General features: G+C 39.6%; 1 protein-coding gene across 5 annotated transcripts in view; it reads right to left on the bottom strand.

The window, feature by feature from the left end:
- Positions 1 to 21,855, bottom strand: part of HMG20A (high mobility group 20A) — a 48,425-nt gene that overhangs the window by 13,955 nt on the left and 12,615 nt on the right. For 3 of the 5 annotated variants that reach the window (XM_075714291.1, XM_075714290.1, XM_075714292.1), the window contains 5 exons: positions 7,068 to 7,160; positions 6,374 to 6,427; positions 4,817 to 4,964; positions 3,245 to 3,460; positions 62 to 194 (listed from right to left, as the gene is read on the bottom strand). In XM_075714291.1, coding sequence (XP_075570406.1) covers positions 62 to 194; positions 3,245 to 3,460; positions 4,817 to 4,964; positions 6,374 to 6,427; positions 7,068 to 7,156 — 640 coding nt within the window. In that variant the 5' untranslated portion in view covers positions 7,157 to 7,160. The remainder of the gene's footprint in view (positions 1 to 61; positions 195 to 3,244; positions 3,461 to 4,816; positions 4,965 to 6,373; positions 6,428 to 7,067; positions 7,161 to 21,855) is intronic. The other 2 variants (XM_075714293.1, XM_075714294.1) reach the window with 2 other exon arrangements.

Raw genomic sequence — 21,855 nt, 5'->3', positions numbered from 1 at the left:
ATGACTAGCTGGGAATCTTCTGTTGTTCTAGCTAGACACATATTTTTGTCCCATTCAATACCTTGTCTGTGTGATTTGCCTTTTTGTCTGTCCTGTGCTTTCCTGCTAAAGACTTTGTAGGCTTCAGTCTTCTGATACTGCTCCAGCTCCCGCATATAACGCTCCTTATCTCTATCTGCTTCATCAAGGTATCGCTGAAACAAAAAAGTCCAAGAGTTTCAGGGAGTTTCCTCCCCTTCAGGAGAAGGGAAGAAAAACAACTTGTCAGGTGAAGTGCTGATCCATTTCACCTATGCAAACAGGAAAGGAGTGAAGAAACAATGAGAATGTATGTGAGATGCAAAGACATAAGATTTCTGGATAACATTACTGTATTCTGATGTCCCTTTTTTCCTTTTTTTTTTTTTTAATTCAAATCACTATTTTGTTAATTCTCTTTTGTTAGACCTAGAAGTAACCTGCTACTAAGCTACTCACCTCAGCTGAGTATTACTTACACATTATAGACCAAATACTTAAGAATTGCCTTTCTGTGGCCAGGATTAAATGCCGTCAAACAAGAACACCTTAAGAGATCATGCTTTAAGGTTCAGATCTGTAACAGTGGGATTCCAATACACTCTTGTTTTCATGCCCCACAGACAAAAAGCACTACCATTTTACAGCCACACACTTTATCCATCTGAGGGGTGAGCAAAATATCATGGTTATTGGAAAAAAAGCATAAAGATAAAAGAGCCTAGATTATATCTATTTAAGCTGTCTATACTTAGGTTAAAAGAAATAATTTTTTTCTAGCCTGAAGATATTTCACACATCTGCATAACAGAATGAGCTTAACTGGAGAATTCTTTAGGGGAACTGATGAACTGAAAACCATTTAAGGAGTGGTCACAACACTTATTAATGGGATCCTTTCAAGAAAAAAGGTGCCTTTCCAGTATTTTCCCCCAATGAGTTTAAAATTCAATGGAAGTAAGTATTAAATCAGAGTGAACCTTAGTCACCCAGTATGCCTTTTATTTTCAGTAAGTCATCATGACATCACACATAGGGGTTATAAATTCCATGCATTTGTAACATTGTTTTGACCCTGCTGTTAGTGTTCTGGATTGGGGTGCAAATTTGGCGATGCTGGGTTTGCATTGCTTTTGGATGTTGTATTCTTCCATAAGACACTAATTCTTCTTTTCCATCTCCAGCAATGTGCTGCTGAAAGAGTACAGTAACTGAGTTAAAAACACAAGTTTTTCCTCCTTAACTTGTGTTTTGGATGGATTGTTTTGAATCAGTAAGAATGAGTTCTGCTGCACTACCTGCAAGTAGATGCCCTAGGTCTTCTAGCACAGTTCTATACACCTCATTAGATATCTCCCCATACAGGGGAATAACAAGAAGAATGATTATTAGGATGTTTGCTTTATGACTATAGTAATAGTCTTTTTCTGGGGGAGTCTCACTATTTGGTCAGTCCAGTCAGCTGAACTGACCTGTCCTTATGCTCGCCAAATACAAAGGGAAGCAGCAAGACTACAGGGCTGGAACAGGGGAAATGCGAGACTTTCCCTTCAACTTTTATATCAGACAGCTATTTTGCTAATTTCTGGACATCAGCCACAAGAGCAAAGTGTCAGGCATGCTTTTCCCCCAGCTTATGGGACGCTAACCCGCAGAGCAGTAGCATACTATGAATCCACTGCTTACTTCAGGGGAATGAAGTCACAGTTGTTAGCTAACGAAAAACAAGCTTACTTAGCTTCAACAAGAATTTTGGGCTGTCATATTAGAGACATGGGTTCTGAAGCAGCAGTGGCCTTCACTACCCCAATAAAAAAGAGGCAGGAGAAACTGAAGGGAAGGAAGTGCTCAGCACTCTTTCCATGACCCGCTATAGGTTAGAGACTCACAGCTTTACTCAAAACCAGACAGATTCCCTGGGGATTTCAAAAGCAGCACATAGAACAGAGATTTGAACTCAATCTCCTTCTTCCTAGGTTAAAAATCTGTCTTGGACATGATAAGAACATGTTAAGGGCAGGTGGTAGAGGAACAGAACGTCTTATTCTCTTTCCCCCCTCTCCCAGCAGACAGCAACACCATTCTCACCACAGACGTGTTATCAGCTGCTTTGCCTCGGCACACATTTTCCATAATGGTTAAAACACTATGCCTATACACAATTTTATAATATCTCTGTATAACTTGTATTCTACAAGCTTAGTAAAAAGCAACAAAAGGAACTCTTGGGTTTTTGCATCCCTATTTTTCATCCAGCCATCATAAAAACTTTGCAGTATTATATTCCCCTTAAAGTATTTTTGAAAGCTTAAATGTCCTGCTAAATTCACATGATAGCATCAAGTTGCACTGTGATTTAACTACTGCTTTGCTATAATCTCCAACTGGCAATCAGGCATGGATGGTAAGACACCCATTAGCAATACCAAGGTCCACTTCAGAAAGAGTTAAAGAACCAGACCCAGCATTGCCTTGGTCTTCATTCACGTATCAGGTAGTGCAGAAGGCAAAAGCAGTCCCAATTAGAAGACATCACATTCTGACTGAAAGGTGGGAAAAAAAAACCTTTTCCTGAAGTAATATGTGTAGAACTAGAATACGTAACTCTCACTGTCCTGTCCACCATACAGATCTCAACTTTCTCTCTAGGGCTAGCCATACTTTAAAACATTGTCTAAAAGTTTATTCATGCTAACCTTCTCCTTCAGTGACCTGTCCTTTCAGGTCTGCTTGTCTTACTTTAAGACACCAGATGTTTATATACATTGACAAGTCTGTAAAATAAACAGAACCGCAAAATCCTTCAAGCAGCTCTGAAATCCCACCACGTTCTCCTCAGCCACAGCGAATAAATGCCTGCCCCATCCTTCCAATGGCTTTGGCCTTGTAAACTGGTAGGTCTCAGCTCTATCTGAGTTAGGTACAATAGAGTGCATCCAGATGAATTGCATAAACCGTGGGATGTCTCACTAGAGCAATCCCCCCTGTTCTGAATATATTCTTGAACAATCTAGAGGATACAGCTTTCCTCCAGTCACACCTGGATGAGACGCTACAGCCCTACCAGGATTCATTATTTGAACTCTGGAGGACCTTGCCGCTTATTTTGAAATATATTCCTAAACACAACTTTAATCAAAAGCCTATATTAACTTCCTCACTGAACAACAATATTCCCATTTAACAGTAATCATAATCCAACAAGGAAAAGGGAGTTTAATGGTACCCGTTTCTCCTCAGGAGGCAGTTTACTCCATTCATTGCCCAGCATCCTGGTGATCTCTGGGAAAGGAACTTCAGGCCTCTTCGCTCGAAGCTGCTCCCTACGCTCATTCATGAATCGCACATACCCTGTGAGGGGGGATTTGGGGGCATTGGTGTCCCTAAGGGGTTTCTTCCTCTTTCTCCCTTTGGCCCAGCCTCCTCGTTTAGTTCTTTGCTGCTGCAAAATGAAAATGGAAGAAAATTCAGATCGAACGAAAAAGAATTATCACCTCTGGAAGGAATAAATATTCATGTCTCAAACATTTTCATCAGGAGTATGTTGCTGCAATACATCCTCTCCATGGATGTATGTTTTAAACTTAAACTTTAGAGCAATCCTGACTTTTCTCTAAGCAAAGCCAAAGACGGCTCATTGCGAAAAGTTGTTTGCGGTCCTGGTCCACAGGGACAATAAAGTAACATTTGCATCAACTTTTGATTTTAAAACCACGAGGATTGATAACCCATGAAATTACATCCTAGCTAATGCAACTGCAAGTATCTTTTTTTTTATAGTTATTTGTTTGTTTTTAATTTTTTACTCACCCTCACATCCCCCGTCCCCCAGTCATTTGCCTCAATATCATGTTTGGAGAGATTCTGTGTATTAGTTAACAATTGTTAACTCATTATTTTGCTCCTTCCAAATCTTTTGCCTTTGTGCATTATGTACCCAGAATGTGGGTGAAAGCACAGTATATAGGCTTTTCTATTCTAATCTGTTCTATAGACTTTCTTTCCCACTAATCAGGAGATGAGCAAACTCCAAAGGAGGGAACATTGTAAATTTGCCTTGTGGCACACTGTGAGCTCACAGGCATAACATAATTGCCACTCATCCTCTTGGCTTCATAGTAATCTCTGGACAACACTATTTTCTTACGCTATGTACATACAACTGTTTCAGTACTTCTGATCTCTCCCCAGATCAACATGTTCCTGCCATCATGTTAGTTTTGGTTTCCTTTCTGGAATTTTACTGCTTCCTTAATTAAAGAAGGACCTCACAGCTGAAGACAAACTACAAGAAGGAATATCAAATTTATCTATAAAAAAACCAAATCCATTTTCTTGTCAAACTTCAGTTCCTTCATGATTTAGTCACCAAAAATCAGTGTGGGATGGTACACAAGGTATAGTCTAAAGTAGTAAGCATAATGCTTTCAAAGACTTCAGTTACTCCCAGAAGAGTACAATGGTCTCGCTTTCCTGACTCACAAGGGATAAAATAAGTTGTGGCAGTTCAACAGTCAGTCTTCAGAAAAAGACTGAATGCAGTAGCAGTCTGTGGACCCTGCTGCCTAAGCAGAGACACTCATACTGTTCTTTGTGCGTTATGACTGCCAGCTTTCCTTGGCTATCTGAGCGCAGTTGTGCAACACAGGAGAAAACGAGAGAAAAATCAAAAGATGAAAATGGCAAATGGGTGAAAATTTGTGATCCTATCCAAAAAAATCTGAGTAGGTAAGACAAACTATAACAATAAAACTCCATGCTTTTGCTTCATTGAGAAGTCACTATTATTTCATCTCACCTCCTCCTCAGGCTTCTGCTCAGTGTTTTCAGCAGTATTCGAGGACTCATTTTGCAGCTGCTGAACCTGTGACAAATCCTCCACCAAATCTGGGTTATTCACAGACTGTGAAGTTCCACCACCGAATGAACTCTCAGAATGAGCTAATCTGAAAAAGTACATAATAGCAAAAGAAAAAATTTAATCATCATATTGCTAAATCACTTCCTCCCTAATCTTCTAAAACATGCAAAAATTTTGCAAATACATTCAGTTCTTACACTAGCAAGAAAAAAAAAAGGTTTTAAAGAGTAATTTTTGAAGAACTGGCTGTTCCATCCAAGCAACTGTTATAACTACCATAGTTACAACAGACTTTCAAAGACAGTTTGATTTTCAGTGTTACTTTGTTTCATTTTCAGTGAAGCTTTTGATTATACAAACAACTGTCAAGCAAGTAAACGTTTGGATCAGAAAACGGAAAGCCTGAATCTATGTTTCTTCAAAAATACCGTAAGGAATTTAAAATTAATGGTTTCATCTTCACACCCTCCTGGATGCATTTAATATGTTTCTCCAGAAATACACTTAAAGGTTTGTGATTGTGTATGATTTTGGATTGAACTTCATTCAACATAATCTGCTGTTGATACATGTGGATATTTAAAGAAGAAACATGACTAGCTCCCAAAAGGCTCCTGAATGACCACTATTTAATTTTCTGCAAAAGCTGTATCAATCAACCTTACTCCAAGAAAAGGCAAGCTGTCTGGACACAAAACCAAAAAGCAAGCATGCAGAAATATTTCTGAAGGTAGGCAGGCAGAGATGAGCACATTTTCGGGCAACAACCCCACAGTCATTCTCACCACTGCACTCAGTGGGCAAATTAATGCAAGATTTTGGGACTCATCTCAGATTCTAATCCCTTTTTGAGCCAGGCTAAAGATTACTTGGCCTTGCCCAGTTACATTCATGAAAATTACTGTAACAGCAGCATATGCTTCAAGTCTACTTTGTTCATTTACTCAGATCTACAGCTGCTTACATGCATGCCAAATTTTAAATGTTCAAAATAATTGTTCCTGTTAATGTAGGATACAGCTATAGAAACTTGAGATATCTTAACAGAATTGTTGGTTGAATGCTTACAGGAAAATTTGTCTTTAAATAGAACAGCATATTTTCATTACTCACTATAATCAGCAATTGCAGCATAATTACTGGTAAAGACACAAGGGCTGCAGAGATCCATGCCTGAATTTCAGATATCAGATTGAATTCATATTACTAACAATTAGAGAGAGAGAAAGGGAACAAAGCACACACAACTCCTATAAGTTAATTACATTTGGTATGTGTCAAAAAGAAAATGGAACAATGCAGTTTCTTAGAATCACTGTTCTGGTTTGAAGAACATTTCAGCTTTCCTATCTGTTGCCCTCTCAGCAAGAAAGCTTTATAAACTACACATACAGGAAAAACTTCAACGTGATGTAGCCATTTGTAGTCAAAGCTGATGAAAGCTCATTCAACACATTAATACCTCTTAAACACAAATCTAACTTGAACATGTACCTCATTTGGCACCAGCAAGTTTGAAGTCCCAGATATGTAAATCCAAATTCAGACCTGCTTGAAGTAAATGTGTCCATATTAATTTTTACAGGGCTTTACCTGCCTGCAAAGTCTGAATTTTATTGCTTGGTGCTTTACAAAACAGAAAAGAAACTTTAAGTATTAAAACACAGCAGGAATCCAGTGTATTCCTAAAAGACAACTTCTTTTGTCATTGTGATTTTAAGAGCCCATTGTTACAGTCTGTAAAAGCAGAGTCACTCTGACAAAAACGAAGACATCAGTTTCTCAGTGATTTTCAGAGATCAGTGATGAATAGTGTATCTTTAATAGAAATAATTTATATAGCAGGGACCACTGTAGCTGCCAGATACACCCTCCCCCTCTGCCTGCATCATGCTGTCTAAATCTGTCTTAAAGACTAAAATCCTAGGGAAGCAAACTTTTAAAAATAAGAGATGTTAAAGAAAAGTTTGTGATCATTTCCATCAGTTCAGAAGAGTCCTGGTTTCTCCTAAATAGTCCTGTGATGTTCTATCAAGGCCAAGGGAATGTTGTAGGATTTATTTTTGTTGGGTTTATTTATTTGGTTTTTTAAATTACTTAGAATGCCCTCTTCCTACTGAAACAGTTTCCCTGGCAAGTCTAGAGATAGTATCTATCAGAGGAAGGTTAAAAAGGAATAGTTGCTTACCCAGTTATAGTAATTTCACTACCTTCCTTAGATCCATCTTCATCTGCAAAAAGTGGAGGAAGGTTGGAGCCAGGCACCAAGTTCTCCATACCTCTAGTAACAAAAAAACCAAACAAAAAAAAAAGGCAAAAAAGGTTAAGTTAATTATCTCATTGTTTCCCTTCAGCAGCACTTCAGTTTCAACATCACAACATACCACAGGTTTTTTTACCCCATAAACCAATTGGCCAGTCATAGCTGGTTGGCCTCAGGACAGATCCTACACACAGCTGTGCTTAAGGTCAGAGAAGAGTGACCATAAATGATGCTTCAATTCAGAGTTTCCCTCTTAACTGAGCCCTCTGCCAATGCCACAGTGTTGCTGGAAATCACACTGTAGCATTCTGTTTTATCCCTTAAGAGAAATTTTCATTCATCATAGTCAGCACATAGGTACGTAGATCCCACTCTTCCAATCCACCTTCCTGTTCATCCTCAACTGTGCACCCTCACCACTGAGGTTTCTGTGTTGACCCCAAAAGAAAACTGAAACTAAGTCCCCCCTGAAGTTTCAAATTAAGATTGTATTTGATAATCCCTTGTCCACATTTTCACAATATATCTATGCATGTAGAGTGTAATTGCTAAGTAAGAGAACACAGCAATGTTAGCTAGATTATTTAAAGCCTCGACTCCCATAGAACAGTTACAGAAACAAGCAGTTTAAGGCACAATGTACTTCTCATTTAATACAAACTCACTCTACAATTACAAGTTGCAGTCTCAGCCCATTTTAAAGGGCCATACTAGTTAACTTTCTGTTCCTTAAGTTTAGATGTCACCTTTGATGAGCTAGCAGATATTCAACTTGAATATTGCTAGTATACTTGGGCTTTAAGCTTGGATGGACTGATATGAGTTATAATCTTGTGCTGCTTTCTCCTGGATTGGTGTTTTCCATTCAGCATTGAAATCAAAGTGATCCAAGACACAAAATCCTGCTCCATATTTTTTATATTATATGTTTTCCCACACCTCAGTTCCACAGGTAAAGGTTTTCTACAAACAAAAGTAACAACACCATTTTTTCCATCTTATATCATTTGCAGATGCCTACCACAAGTACTACATCTGATATGGCGCAAAACTTGTGCCAACAAACCAGTGAATACAGCAGGCCACCCAAACAGGTGAGCACTGTGCTCCTACTCAAAGGACTTTGGATGCGACAGACATTTATTCCACAGCTATATTTGGTTAAAATTGGCCAAAGGACTCAAAAGGCTATTCTCAGGAACCAAGAGTGTAATCATACATCTGACATTCTGTTTTGAGATCGTGAGCTCTGCTCTGTGGATTTCATGCCTCCCTTTGGAAACATAAGAGTATCTACTCCCTTTAGCAACAGCTCTACACCTTCATAAGCTACTACAGATGTTAGCTGATAAATGAATCTCTAGTAAGTCTCCAGTTTGTTCAGTTAAGCAAATGTTCAGTTAACGCTCACAGCAGATCAGTTGAAGGTCTCCATGAAACAGGCACTGTGTCAACCTAATTTCCACCATGAGGTTCATTTAAGTTTCCGAAGAAGACTATCCTTCCTATACAGAAGGAAAGTGCAAGAAAGAAGAGTGGTTACCTTCTCCCATTTCTCAGATGACATTCACCGTTTTCTCTTCTGCTTTTCCAACTGTTGAGATCCTTAGATCATCCTTAAGAATCTCATCATTCTGATTCCTTATCTAGAAAATAAAGCTAAGCAGACTGCTTCTAGGTGGTACAGACATTGACCTCTAGCAGAGAAACATCCTTTATTGATGTATAGGACAGACTCAACCAGGAATGAAGAAATCTAATTCCTGCTCTACCATTACAAACGATGAACTGAGTATAGTTTCGGGATCTCAGCCTCAACAGAGATGTGGCAAAGCTGGAGACTGTCCAGCAAAGGGCTGTCAAGACGGTCAGGAAACTAGAGCACCTGACCTGATAAGGGATGTTGAGGAAACTGGGCTTGCTCAGTCTGGCAGAGGAGGCTAAGGGCAAATCTAATAGGTGCCTAAAGCTACCTGATGGAAGTAGCAGAGATGACAGAACCAAACTCTCAGTAGTTACATTGGCTTTGCATGTTCAGATTGGACACCAGGAGGGTAGCACAACACTTGAACAGGTTACCAAAAAGGTGGTGGTGGAGCCTATCCTTTCAGTTTTTAAATGCTCAGTTACACAAAGCTGTAACTGTCCTAGTGTTGGCAACAGTCCTGCTTTGAGTGGGAGGCTGGACTAAGATGACCTCCAGATGTCCCTTTCAAGCAACATCTGCAGTTCTCTGAACCAGAACTCTACATTATGCTTTCTTTCAAATACTAGCATCTTTGACATAAAAAGGAAGAAAAACAATACAATGCTTCTAGGAAAAGCGGCAAGGTACTCTGGTGGAACATATAGGATTTTAATTCTTAAAGAAGGAAGTGTAAACAGTATTTCCTCACACGTAGAAAAGAATCTACATCAAGGCTAGTGCTTTATGTACTACAAGAAAATCTGAAAATTCAACTGAATTGAAGAATGAGCCCAGAAAGCTGTTTAAGCACAGCTACTAAATATAAAACAAATTACTTCATGCAGTTGTCAAGTAACAGAGTAATGAAGTTTTGCTTTATGTTACACAATCCTTTCGTTTTGTCAGTCAAAAGTCCTAAATTAATATCTTCAAAAAAGGAAGCTTAAGCAATTAGACTAAAACCTTGCAATTCTATTTTAATGTATAGCTATGAAAAGCTTTATGCATGTCTGAAAAAATAAAATAGCTTTCTTTGTTGTCCAGGAACCTCTGGTAGCCATCTTGGGGTCAAGGACCTCTTCTCAGCCTCACCACGTCAATCTACTGGCACTTAGCACTCCCACACATGCCTTAAAAGAATACATATCCTCTGCATCTGAACATACCATTACCAAGTGCTTCTGTGCCTCATGCCCACTGCAACCTTCTCACCAGGTCCCGATATGTCTGTTCACATCTGGACCTAGTCAGCAGCAGCAGAATCTATGCTTGCTTTCAAACTGTGGGGAAGCAGCTGGACATCAACCTTAACAACATATAAACAGAACACAAACACAGGAAGCTGGGAGAACACACAATTCATTCTTTTCTTTTTTTTATTTAACCCATATGATTTAGATACTCACTCTTTCAGACAATACTGAGCCACATCCTAAAGAAAATTTAATATCAGTGAATTTACAGTGGCTTCTAATCTATTCTAGAAAGCAAGAAAACATGATAGTTCCCCCAAAAGCTCACTGAGAACTAATGGGAACCTACACAAGTCTTTCAGTCATATTTCTCATGGATAACTGTCCCATTCCTTTGCTCTGAAGCCACTATCCATTAGTTTTAACCCCACTGCAGAGCTACATGTTCATTTCAGGGATATAACAAAATGGGCAAAAGAAAAACCTGAGGAAAAGAACAGTAATGGGGAAGGGAAGGGAACTACTGCTTCTCAAACCTGAGCCTTTACAAAACTCACAGGACTTGAAAAGGACAGTTGGCAAGTCCCATCTAGATTTGTTCTGAATATTTGTGGAGCTTTGTCAATTTAAACTCTGGCTAAAGCACCTAGTGAGACACATTTGACTAAATTCAAGGCACAAGAAACAATGTACACTTACTTTTTTAATGGCTAACACATATATCTTATTTTCATTTTTTAACTATGTCTACCCAAATGCAAAATAAAAATGAAATTGATGTTAAACTCTAAACCTTTACATGCACTACAATTCAATGCAAGTAAGCGCAACCTCCAAATAAAACTAATTCAAACTAGAGCAGCTCTGAGTTCACTGTACTGCTGCACTATTAGTTGTATTGGCTCAAGGAAGCAACCAGCTAAGCAGGAATACAGAAAGAATGATTTATTTATTAACAGCAGCATTTGATAAAGTGCTTGAAGAACCATGACTTATTTTGGGATAGATCAGTTCTGGAAGATCTGGCATGTACTCAATTATATTTCCTTTACAACTTCTGTAGGGTGGAGCAAAGACTACAGCCAAACCAAAACTGTAACGCTCAATCTTACCACCACTTGGAGTTTCCATAGAGATTCTGCTTCCATTTTAAGAACAATACTGCTCAACCAGAAACACTGTTCTCAGAATGCCAGCAGCAGACATATACCTCCCACTCTACTATGGATAAGATGATATAGTCAGCAATACATTCTTCTGGCTTTACCTTAGTTCCGAACACTTCAGGCTCTCCTGTGCACTGATTTTACTCCCAAACGCAGACTCCACAGGAACTCAAGATTTACGGGTTTGGTTTTTTTTTTTCCCTTGTATTTCCTACATCCAGCATAACAGTGGTCAGTTGTGGAACAGTACTAACAACCTGACCTACAGGGGCTGGAAGAGTTTTTGGATGTCTGGTTTGGGGTACTCTACCAACAGGTATTTGAAAAGGACAAAAAAAACAAAAGCAAAAAAGCAAGTACAAGGATCAAAGAGGAAGAGTGCAAGCTTGAGCTCTAGAGAACAAAGCTGCATTATGTGTGGAAAAATCCGAGATGAGACTGAGAAAAACACCAGTGAAGAAAAGTTTCCTACCATTCCATGCTCTCAATGTTTAAACATTGATAAGATTTCCAAAGATCCATTAGTGACCTACACTAACATTAGTTAAAACTCTTTATGAACCTAGAGAAGATTCAACATTAACCTAAGCTATCAAAAATCTGGCTTAATTTATCTTTTTCTTTCCCTCCCTTCCCTCATCTCCCAGAGAAAACAAAGGCTTCATGGTGCAGAAAATCTACAACAGTATTCTGTAACTTTCTGTAGCTCTCCAAAGTGTTCACTGCTTCCACAAAACGTAACTTGCTTTCCTTGTGTAAAGTGATTCACAACATATGTGAAATGAGCCTGTACTCTACAGTGTCTGCACAGGTCTGGTCATGCAATAAGTCACTGTCAAACGCAGACTGACTTCTCACTTATCCCAAGGCCACATGGACTTTTAAGATGGCTCTGAACACTGGAAAAGAAGGGTGAAAAGACTCCTTTGCAATGTTGTCTTTGCAATGACTACATCGTATCAGATGAACTTGAGGAAAAAAAAAAGAAAAAATCAAGAATTACTAAACTATTTAGTCATTCAATTAAAAGATAAGGTTATAAATACATATTTATCACAGTTAATCATATTTAAATATGAAGTCAGCATCAGAAATCCAACTTATGGCCTGATTATAAAACACCGCAGGAGTTCAAATTACCTCATTGCCAGCTCTAGTTTTAGAAACATTACTGCTGAGTGGAAGATTTTCTCCCATACTTCTTATTCCTGAAGTCTCTCATCCTTCCTTGCTGGAACAAATAGCTCCAAACCTTACCATTCAGAGAATAACAGATTAGAAAAAAAAAACTTCTGCTACGTCATAGAAGAATCATAGTATTCCTTATACAAACATCAGAATCCAAGCACTTAATAATGTAAATAATTTAAACTCAGATGATTTACTGAGAGGAAAAAAAACATAGCATCATCACTTCCTCTGTCCACATCTAGCCAGAATATCAGAAAGAAAACTGGAACAAGTACATCTCCAATTAAAACCACAATGCTTTTGGAGCTGTCAGAGGAAGTTCAGATTCTCTCTTGACAGCCGCATTTTCTTCCATCAATCTGGAGCAGAAGCGTATTATCCAACATCCTTGACTGCAAAATCAGATTTGACTTTTTCCCTACAGGCAACTCATTAGACAAAGGTCTTTGTGACTTCAGGAAAATTGCAAGCCAAACCTAATAGGATGAAGGTTTTTCTGTCAGACCAGGAAGCATATACCAGAGAACAGCCAACTGCTTTTATTTTTACTTCTTGCCAGTAAAAACAAAGAAACACTAGAGACCAAAATAAAGACTTGCAGGAAAAAATTCCAGAGTTCTGCTGCATTTCGGAGCAGCTTAAGAAAAGAAGGGAAAGATGTAAAGCTTAGTTTTCTGCTTAGTTTATTTGGATCTTTGTGGCAAACTCTAACAAAGCTATTAATACTCAAACCTTAGTAACAGCTGCCAAACATATGCAAACACGTATTTTTAAAAAGACAAAAGTGTTTGATCTATATTCTATTCTTACTTATATAAATGCATTAGAATGGGGTATATACAAGACATCTCATATATACATAAAATCCTCCTATTTCTGGAATTTCAGCCCTTATTCACACAGGAAAGGTATATACTCAACTCTGCAGACAAAAGCAACAACAGCTCCACACTGAATTCCCCTCTCCCTTCAAACACATGAAAGAAATCTTGCATCGGCAATAAAAAAGCTTTTTAGATCCCTCAAGGGAAAACAAAACCCCACAATGAGATGACTGTACAATTAGTTGTGCTATCCACCCCTAGATAGGTAAAATCAGTAACTGCGGTATAGGTACCCAGAGCTTTGTTATCCAGCCCTTCATTGCAGGTACTAAAGCATCTACGGATTAGGATAGTTCATTTTATTCTGAATTAACTTTCTTAATGATAGTACCAGATGCCATTTAAAATAATACCACTAACATATACAACTCTGCAAAATTAATTTAATCCTCGTGTTATAGATCCCACATGAGAAAATATAAACCATTCAGATCACAAAAAAATAAGTATTGAAACAAATATTGAGATTTTTTTAATTAATCACTAAGGTAGGTCCACTATTTGACTACCAGGGGATGGCACTGGCTTTTGTAATTTGTCTGTAAAAAACTCCTCTGAATTTCCAGTTACTATAGGCAATTTAGTCTACCTCTTCACCTGCTCTGTCATTTGAAAGTTTCTGTAGGATCTGAGGACCTCGTATTTCACAGGACAAAGTTTTCCAATAGCTACTTTTACGTTAACAAGGCAAAAGGGATACCCCATAAAAAACCCACAACCACCAACTATGTAACAGGCACAAACCACGCCTGGAGCTCAGGCACTTCTCTAAAACCACAGTGATTATAAATCACCCAAGACTTTACCAGATCCTGCTAACTTCCCTCTCAGTAAGTAAATGGCTACTCTCCTTCAAAATTAAAGTTCAGTTCTTCTAATCATTTATGTCAGTAAGACTCAAATCATTTCACTGTTTGTGGAATGCAAACATATAAGTGCCACAAGCAAAGCAGTTTATTAAAAAAAGTAAATGAACAAACTGAAGTTTTTCATGGTGTTTGCCCAGCTCTAACATTTACCAGCATCAAACAAGTGAAACAAGAAACAGTATTAATTAATCCTTGAGGACTACTTTGATTTAAAATACCAAACAAGTATTCTGAACTAGACATAACTCTGAATGTCAAGGAATCCTGATTGTGACTGGACAGCAAAATGAAAAGTGACATATTTGAAAATAAAATAGTTGAAGAGTAGGTACACTGGCTGAGATTGAAAAGTTGTTTTAAAGGTATTTTAGTACTTTTGCTCTCTCTCAAAGCCTCACTCATCACAAAAGTTGTCAGGGAAGTACAGCATATACTCCTACCTCACTTAAATTCTGGGAGAGGAAATTCTGACTGCTGCCACAGAGGAATACAGATTGGAATTTCTCATGCACATACCCACCAAAACAAGTCATTACTGACCATTTTACAGAATATGGGGTTGAACACTTTGGATGTGAAAATACACTGAAGAAGAGACTGAGTATGTACTTAAAAGAGTGACTCACCACAGGCTTCATGACGCAACACAAAAGCATCTACTTTGACCTCAAGAGACACAAAGACAGCATGGAACTGGATATTTTAAATGCATTGACATGGGTATAGGGACAAAGGTTAGAGGAAATGAAGTGTGGGAAGAGTCAGTGATTCTCACACAAACAGGCAACCCAATTCTGCCTGTTTTCAGAAAAGACCCATCTTTAGAAAAAACATGACATGCCAGCTTCCATACACTTTTGCTCTCATTTTCTTGCTGTTGCCCTGCACTATTCCAAGACAAAGCAAATTAGTTTGAGCAAACAAAAACCTGTCATTTAGAAGAAATCACAATTTTTAGATAGCCTTAGTTGTGCAAAACAACAGGTATATAAACGTTCACTCTGGTCTGCTATTTCTTTCCCTTTAAAAGACCAGCAGAACTGATACTAGCAAGTTCTTTCTTTCTAATAGCAAGAATAGTGAAGATCTGGATTGGACTGTTTGTTTCTAGTTTGTTCTTAAAGCTCTCCGGTAATAGATAAATATGTATCAGAAATGAAAGTTTGGATGTATATTGCATGAAGTGCATGAAAATCCCTTTTCAGTCAAGGCTCTTCTAACAGTCTTTAGTTTGGGATTGTTTCGTATACATCTATCATTGGCATCACAAGATAAAAATTGTATAGACCTCAGAAACAGAATGATGGAAAAATGAGTAAGGAAAACAAGCACAATAGAACAGACCTGAGGTTCAAGCAAGTATCAAGATCTGAATCAGCGGACACTGCTTACAAAACCTTGCCTGGATTCATAAGAAGAAAAGAAACAGAAATGACAGCACGATCTTGCTAAAGCATCCTTTCTCCTGGAACAGCAGATAGCTCCTTTGGCCAGTACTAACAAGCTTTTAAAGTTGTCTGAGGCCACAGATTAAATGTGTAAAGATAAATACTATAAGGAAAGACTACACCCTTAACATGAATAAAAAATTTTAGGGATATTGGAAAAAGACTGTAACTAAATGCTCTTACTAGGCACATACCAGGATTCCCCTCTCACCACCAAAATGGAAAGCACACGGAAGTTTTAAAATAATACAAGAACCCAGATACTTCTATGGATCCATAAAAGAATTAACTTATATCAACAGCAGAATGTAGACAAGTTAGAATAAGGCTTTACCTATCCTCATCTTCATCCTCCAAAGGCAACAGGAAATTATGCTATTTAGCATCATGAATGGAAAACAAGGGAAAAAACCAACAATGGCATAAGCCTACTGGAATAGTCTGACTGCTCTCCAACTTTAAGCAATAAATCAGACATCCAAAGATGTGCGTGAGGTATGGGAAGAGGCAGGCAGAGAGCACATTTCTGGAACACCTGTGGCATACATAATGAAAATAGTTAATTTTGCAGCTGAAGTAGGATTGAAAAGAAAGAAGCCAAGCCAGCAGCATGTCTGAATATCCTAGGCTGAGTACTCAAAACAGGTAAACATTTGCAGTATTTCATCTGATCCCCAAGCCACTTCCAGTAGCTCAAACAAATTGTTGTGAGGACAGCAACTAACTTCTTCCTACTGTCTTACTGATGCTGCAATCTCTTCTTTGTGTCTATCCTGTCACATCATAGGCAAGAAATCAAAAGCAGCCAGGGGAAAACAGTGACTAAGAGCAGAGCATCACTGCCTAGAGCTTGAAGCCAAACAGCAAACAAGACCCTGGGAAAAGTGTTGCTAAGACCTATAATAATCTACTCTTCCAACTTCCCTCTTCCACAGCTGCTCCTTAGATGCTGGAAACAAGGAACTGCAGATGGGAAACGTGCACAAGCTCTGCAAAATAGACGTGATTTATGTAAGCAATAAATCTAGTCCTAAAAGAGAATGTAAATCTTTTCAAATAGGCTGAAGACTGAAGAGACACAAGGATGGAGGTCTTGCATGTAACACACGAAGTCTCAAGCAGTTACATTTGAAAGGATTCCTAATTCATGTTTAGTTATAAATGTTCTGAAAGATACTTGGCATTCAGGTTTGAGTATTTACTGTATTTAGCAAAGAGCAAAGATTTATACTGCTTTTAACATTTCCTTTTGATTATTTCATTTCTATATATATATTTGTTAAGTAAATCCAGGAAGGCTGGGCCTTCTTCAAGAAGGAAGTCTTAAGGGCACAGGAGCAGGCTGTCCCTGTGTGCTGTAAGACAAGCTGGCGGGGAAGACAACCAGCCTGGCTGAACAGGGAGCTTTTGCTGGGACTCAGGGAAAAAAAGGAGAGTCTACCACCTTTGGAAGAAGGGGCAGGCAACTCAGAAAGAGTACAGATATCTTGTTAGGTCATGCAGAGAAGAAATTAGAAAAGCAAAAGCCCAGCTAGAACTCAATCTGGCCACTGTTGTAAGAGATAATAAAAAATGTTTTTAGAAGTACATCAACAATAAAAGGAGAGCCAAGGAGAATCTCCATCCTTTGCTGGATGTGGGGGGGGAACATTGTCACCAAGGATGAGGAAAAGGCTGAGGTACTTAATGCCTTCTTTGCCTCTGTCTTTAATAGCTAGACCAGTCATCCCCAGGGTACTCAGCCCCATGAGCTGGAAGACAGGGACAGGGAGCAGAATGGAGCCCTCATAGTCCAGGAGCCAGGAGGAAGCAGTTAATGACCTGCTACACCACCTGGATGCTCACAAGTCTATGGGGCCAGATGGGATCCACCCAAGAGTACTGAGGGAGCTGGCAGAGGAGCTTGCCAAGCCACTTTCCATCATCTATCAGCAGTCCTGCTTAACAGGGGAGGTCCCTGATGACTGGAGGCAATGTGACACCCATCTACAAGAAGGGCCAGAAGGAGGATCCGGGGAACTACAGGCCTGTCAGCCTGACCTCGGTGCCAGGGAAGGTTATGGAGCAGTTCATATTGAGTGAACTCAACAGGCAAGTGCAGGTCAACTGGGGGATCGGGCCCAGCCAGCACGGGTTCATGAAAGGCAGGTCCTGCTTGACCAACCTGATCTCCTGCTACGACCTGGTGACCCGCCTAGTGGATGAAGGAAAGGCTGTGGACGTCATCTACCTGGACTTCACTAAAGCCTTTGACACAGACTCCCATAGCATTCTCCTAGGGAAGCTGGCAGCTCATGGCTTGGACAGGCGTAGTCTTCGCTGGGTAAAAAACTGGCTGGGTGGCTGAGCCCAGAGAGTTGTGGTGAATGGAGTTAAATCCAGTTGGCGGCCGGTCACGACCACTGTTCCCCAGGGCTGTTTTGGGGCCAGTCTTGTTTAATATCTTTATCAACCATCTGGATGAGGGGATTGAGTGCACCCTCAGTAAGTTTGCAGAGGACACCAAACTGGGTGGGAGTGTTGATCTGCTGGAGGGTACGAAGGCTCTGCAGAGGGATCTGGACAGGCTGGATCGATGGGCCGAGGCCAACTGGATGAGGTTCAACAAGGCCAAGTGCCAGGTCCGGCACTTCGGTCACAACAATCCCATGCAACACTACAGGCTTGGGGAAGAGGGGCTGGAAAGCTGCCTGGCCAAAAAGGACCTGGGGGTGTTGGTAGACAGCCGGCTGAACATGAGCCAGCAGTGTGCCCAGGTGGCCAAGAAGGCCAACAGCATCCTGGCTTGTATCAGGAATAGTTTGGCCAGCAGGAGCAGGGAGATGATTGTCCCCCTGTACTCGGCGCTGGTGAGGCCGCACCTGGAATACTGTGTCCAGTTTTGGGCCCCTCACTACAAGCAGGACATGGAGGTGCTGGAGCATGTCCAGAGAAGGGCAACGAAGCTGGTGAAGGGTCTGGAGCACAGGCCTTATGAGGAGCGGCTGAGGGAACTGGGATTGTTTAGTCTGGAGAAGAGGAGGCTGAGGGGAGACCTTATTGCTCTCTACAACTACCTGAAAGGAGGTTGTAGTGAGGTGGGTGTTGGTCTCTTCTCCCAAGTAGTTAGCGACAGGACAAGAGGAGATGGGCTCAAGCTGCATCAGGGGAGGTTTAGATTGGATATTAGGAAAAATTTCTTCACGGAAAGAGTAGTCAAGCATTGGAACAGGCTGCCCAGAGAGGTGGTGGAGTCATCATCCCTGGAAGTGTTCAAAAAAGGGGTAGATGTGGCACTCTGGGACATGGTTTAGTAGGCATGGTGGTGTTGGGTTGATGGTTGGACTGACGATCTTAGAGGTCCTTTCCAACCTTAATGATTCCTAGTTTTTACTTTCATTATAAATGATCCAGCCACCAAGCCAGGAAACACAAAATTGCTACTCCACCCTTAATTAGTTTAGTGGTGGACTTTGTAGTGTTAGGTTAATGGTTGGACTGGATGATCTTAAAGGTCTTTTCCAACCTAAATGATTCTATGATATGGTTCCTCTGAGCTAAAGCATAAATATTATCCCAACACCCCTATATATGGGTAAAGAGGCATAGCTGATTTAAAGAAGGTCTTAGAGGAAATCTAAGAGCTAAGAATACAACTAAACTTCAGAAACAGTCTTCAAAATGCTACCAATCTTAACCGTTTTATCTTGGACATCTCAGCTAACTGTTAGTCATTGCTTGGTTTCAGACATCTAGACTTGAATACACATTATGCGATTCTTACTGCAAAGAGAAATAACTAAAGTCTGCATGAAGCTTGACAAAAGGTCAGTAACACTCTGGTTTACACAGCATTAAATAGTGGGAAAATGGAAAAATATTTGTATTTTCAGAAGGGCTACAAAAGATTTCCCCTCAGTATAACCTCATAATCTGAAGTTCATTGCCTTAATCAGAAACAGACAAAGCAAACTGGTGGAAAACAGGAGTTTAGGTAATACTCTGTCTTTTTTGATTTGTAGAACCTTAACATTTTACAACAGAAGTACAGCCACAGTGCTGCCAATTCAGGAAACCTACTTTTTTTGGTTACATTTTGCAGCTGTTAGAAGTGAGTACACTAGTTATCTGAGGATCCATTACCACATTTAATCCTAAAAGTTAGCTCAGGGGCTTTTCAGTTAGACAACTGTCTTTTCAGTCACAAGCATTCCCTTTTCCTTTAAAAAAGGCTCCTCTGAAAAAGCACGCATCTGTATTTTGCTCGTCCCTACGTCTCCCAGAACAACATCGAAAAAGTGTGACATTGCTTTTTAAACATTCCATTTTTGAAAGCAGAAGGTATTCAGCTTTTATGAAAACTTTAACAGTTATATTTGAGCTTATGGACTTCCTGAGATAAAACATTTATTACAGTAATGGAAGCTTGGCTTTCCTGGTCTTTAACAGTCTCCCAAAACAGCTAATTCCCACCCTGGAACTGTTTCCTGACCTCTAGAAAGGGTCATCTATGTTTAACTGTAGACAAAATATGCCCATGGCATTCCAAAGCTCCATGGTAAGCTCACTAAAAAGAATCCAGCAGGTTCAGTTCACATCAACAGAGCTTTGTTTTTCATGATAAAATATCCACTCCAGAAGAAACCCTTAAGTAAGTAAACCTTTAAGTAACCCTTACCTGCCTGCCATAAGTAGCACACACTGATTCTTCAGCAATGAGTACATAGTTCTCGAAACAGGCTAGTCAGCTCTCCTATTGCTTCCTGACAAGTAACAGCAATGAGTAAACCTCCAAGAGCAGGTTGCAATGAGACCACGGAGGACTACTGCACCAGACACTAAGTATCTCCCATCCACAGCATAACATACCCAGGTATTTGGAGTTTAGCATGTAAAAGACAAATAAAAGGAGAAGCCTATTTGAAACTATACCAAGTAATCAAGCTGATTAGGAAAGACTGTTTGAAATTTCAGCTTGTAAAAATTCTATTTTTTGGGCAATTAAAGTATGTTGCATTTACAGCTAACAGTTCAATTAACAAGAAGCAGAAACATTCATCCACTTCACACCGAAATTTTCCTCCACTCAAGTATCCATGTCTTAATCACCATGAACTTGTTTGTATTCCTATTTAAAATGCCTCTCTCAGTAGCATTTCCTAACATCATTTGATAATCGCACATTTTATACATAAATATCTCCTAACCATACAAAAAATCTGCAGATTCCAACTAGTTTTGCTGACTGAGATCCACCCAGCAAAGCATTAACAAGCAAGGCATGTGTCTAGTCACTGTGTTTTCTTTGTTAGCTGTTCCTGCCTAGTTGTAAAGGAAGAAAAAGGAAACACTGAGAGAAGTCCACATCATCTGCTATACTGAATTAATCCCACTTCCATAAATCAGGAAATACATCTCTCATATCATTCACATTTAATGACTCAAAGACTGCTTTAGACTAGAAGGGACTGCTGGAGGTCATCACCTACTCAAAACCAAAATGAAGGTCATCTTTATGGTAGACACTACCATGGCAGGCTGTTTGGCTCAAAGCTTCTGGTCAACACAGAAGTAAACCAGCAAATGTCCTCACTGCCTTTTTTTTTTTTGGTTAGGAAGGCTACCGACAGCTGAAGAAATAAGCACCTTTTATTCTCAGGACAGAGACAGCGATGAATAGAAGGCAGGACATAAAAGCAGTTGAAAAAATTCCTCACAATGGCCACAGGACTAGAGGAGTATCAGACAACACCTCTCCCAGTCCTGACAAAGCTTGATGGACAGAAGACAATTCTTCTCTCTACGACCAGAACAGAGTTGGAAAGTTTTCACTTTATTCATCTATTAACTGGGGGGGATTAAAAAAAAATTATAGATATATATTCCATCAAGAGCAACCTTAGCAAGGAATCCAAGATGATCTTTCCAATTACTGAAGCTAGAGCTGGACTTCCAATATTATACTGCCCCTACACAAAGATTCCTTCACCCTTTGCATTAAGCTCAGATTTACTCTCAACTCCGAATACAACAAGCAGTATTTATCCCAATGCAAGCCATTTCAACAAACTGTAAAAAACAGTGGCAAGTTGTCTTTTCAAAGAGGAGTTAATGTGTTAGGCTCACTGCACAGAACCCAACATTCAGTGATTTCAAGTAGGTTTAATTCAGTAGCAGTTTTAAGTAGAGTTTTTCCCTTTTCTTCAAATGAAAAGCTTAGCTTGGGGCTGCTATGCTTGCCACTCCACTAATTAGTCCACTTGTTCAATATATTGTGTGCCTTCAAGTGGAGGACA

Source organism: Pelecanus crispus, chromosome 7 (assembly GCF_030463565.1).
Source record: "Pelecanus crispus isolate bPelCri1 chromosome 7, bPelCri1.pri, whole genome shotgun sequence".
NCBI lineage: Eukaryota > Metazoa > Chordata > Aves > Pelecaniformes > Pelecanidae > Pelecanus > Pelecanus crispus.
This window is presented reverse-complemented; position numbering and strand designations above follow the sequence as displayed.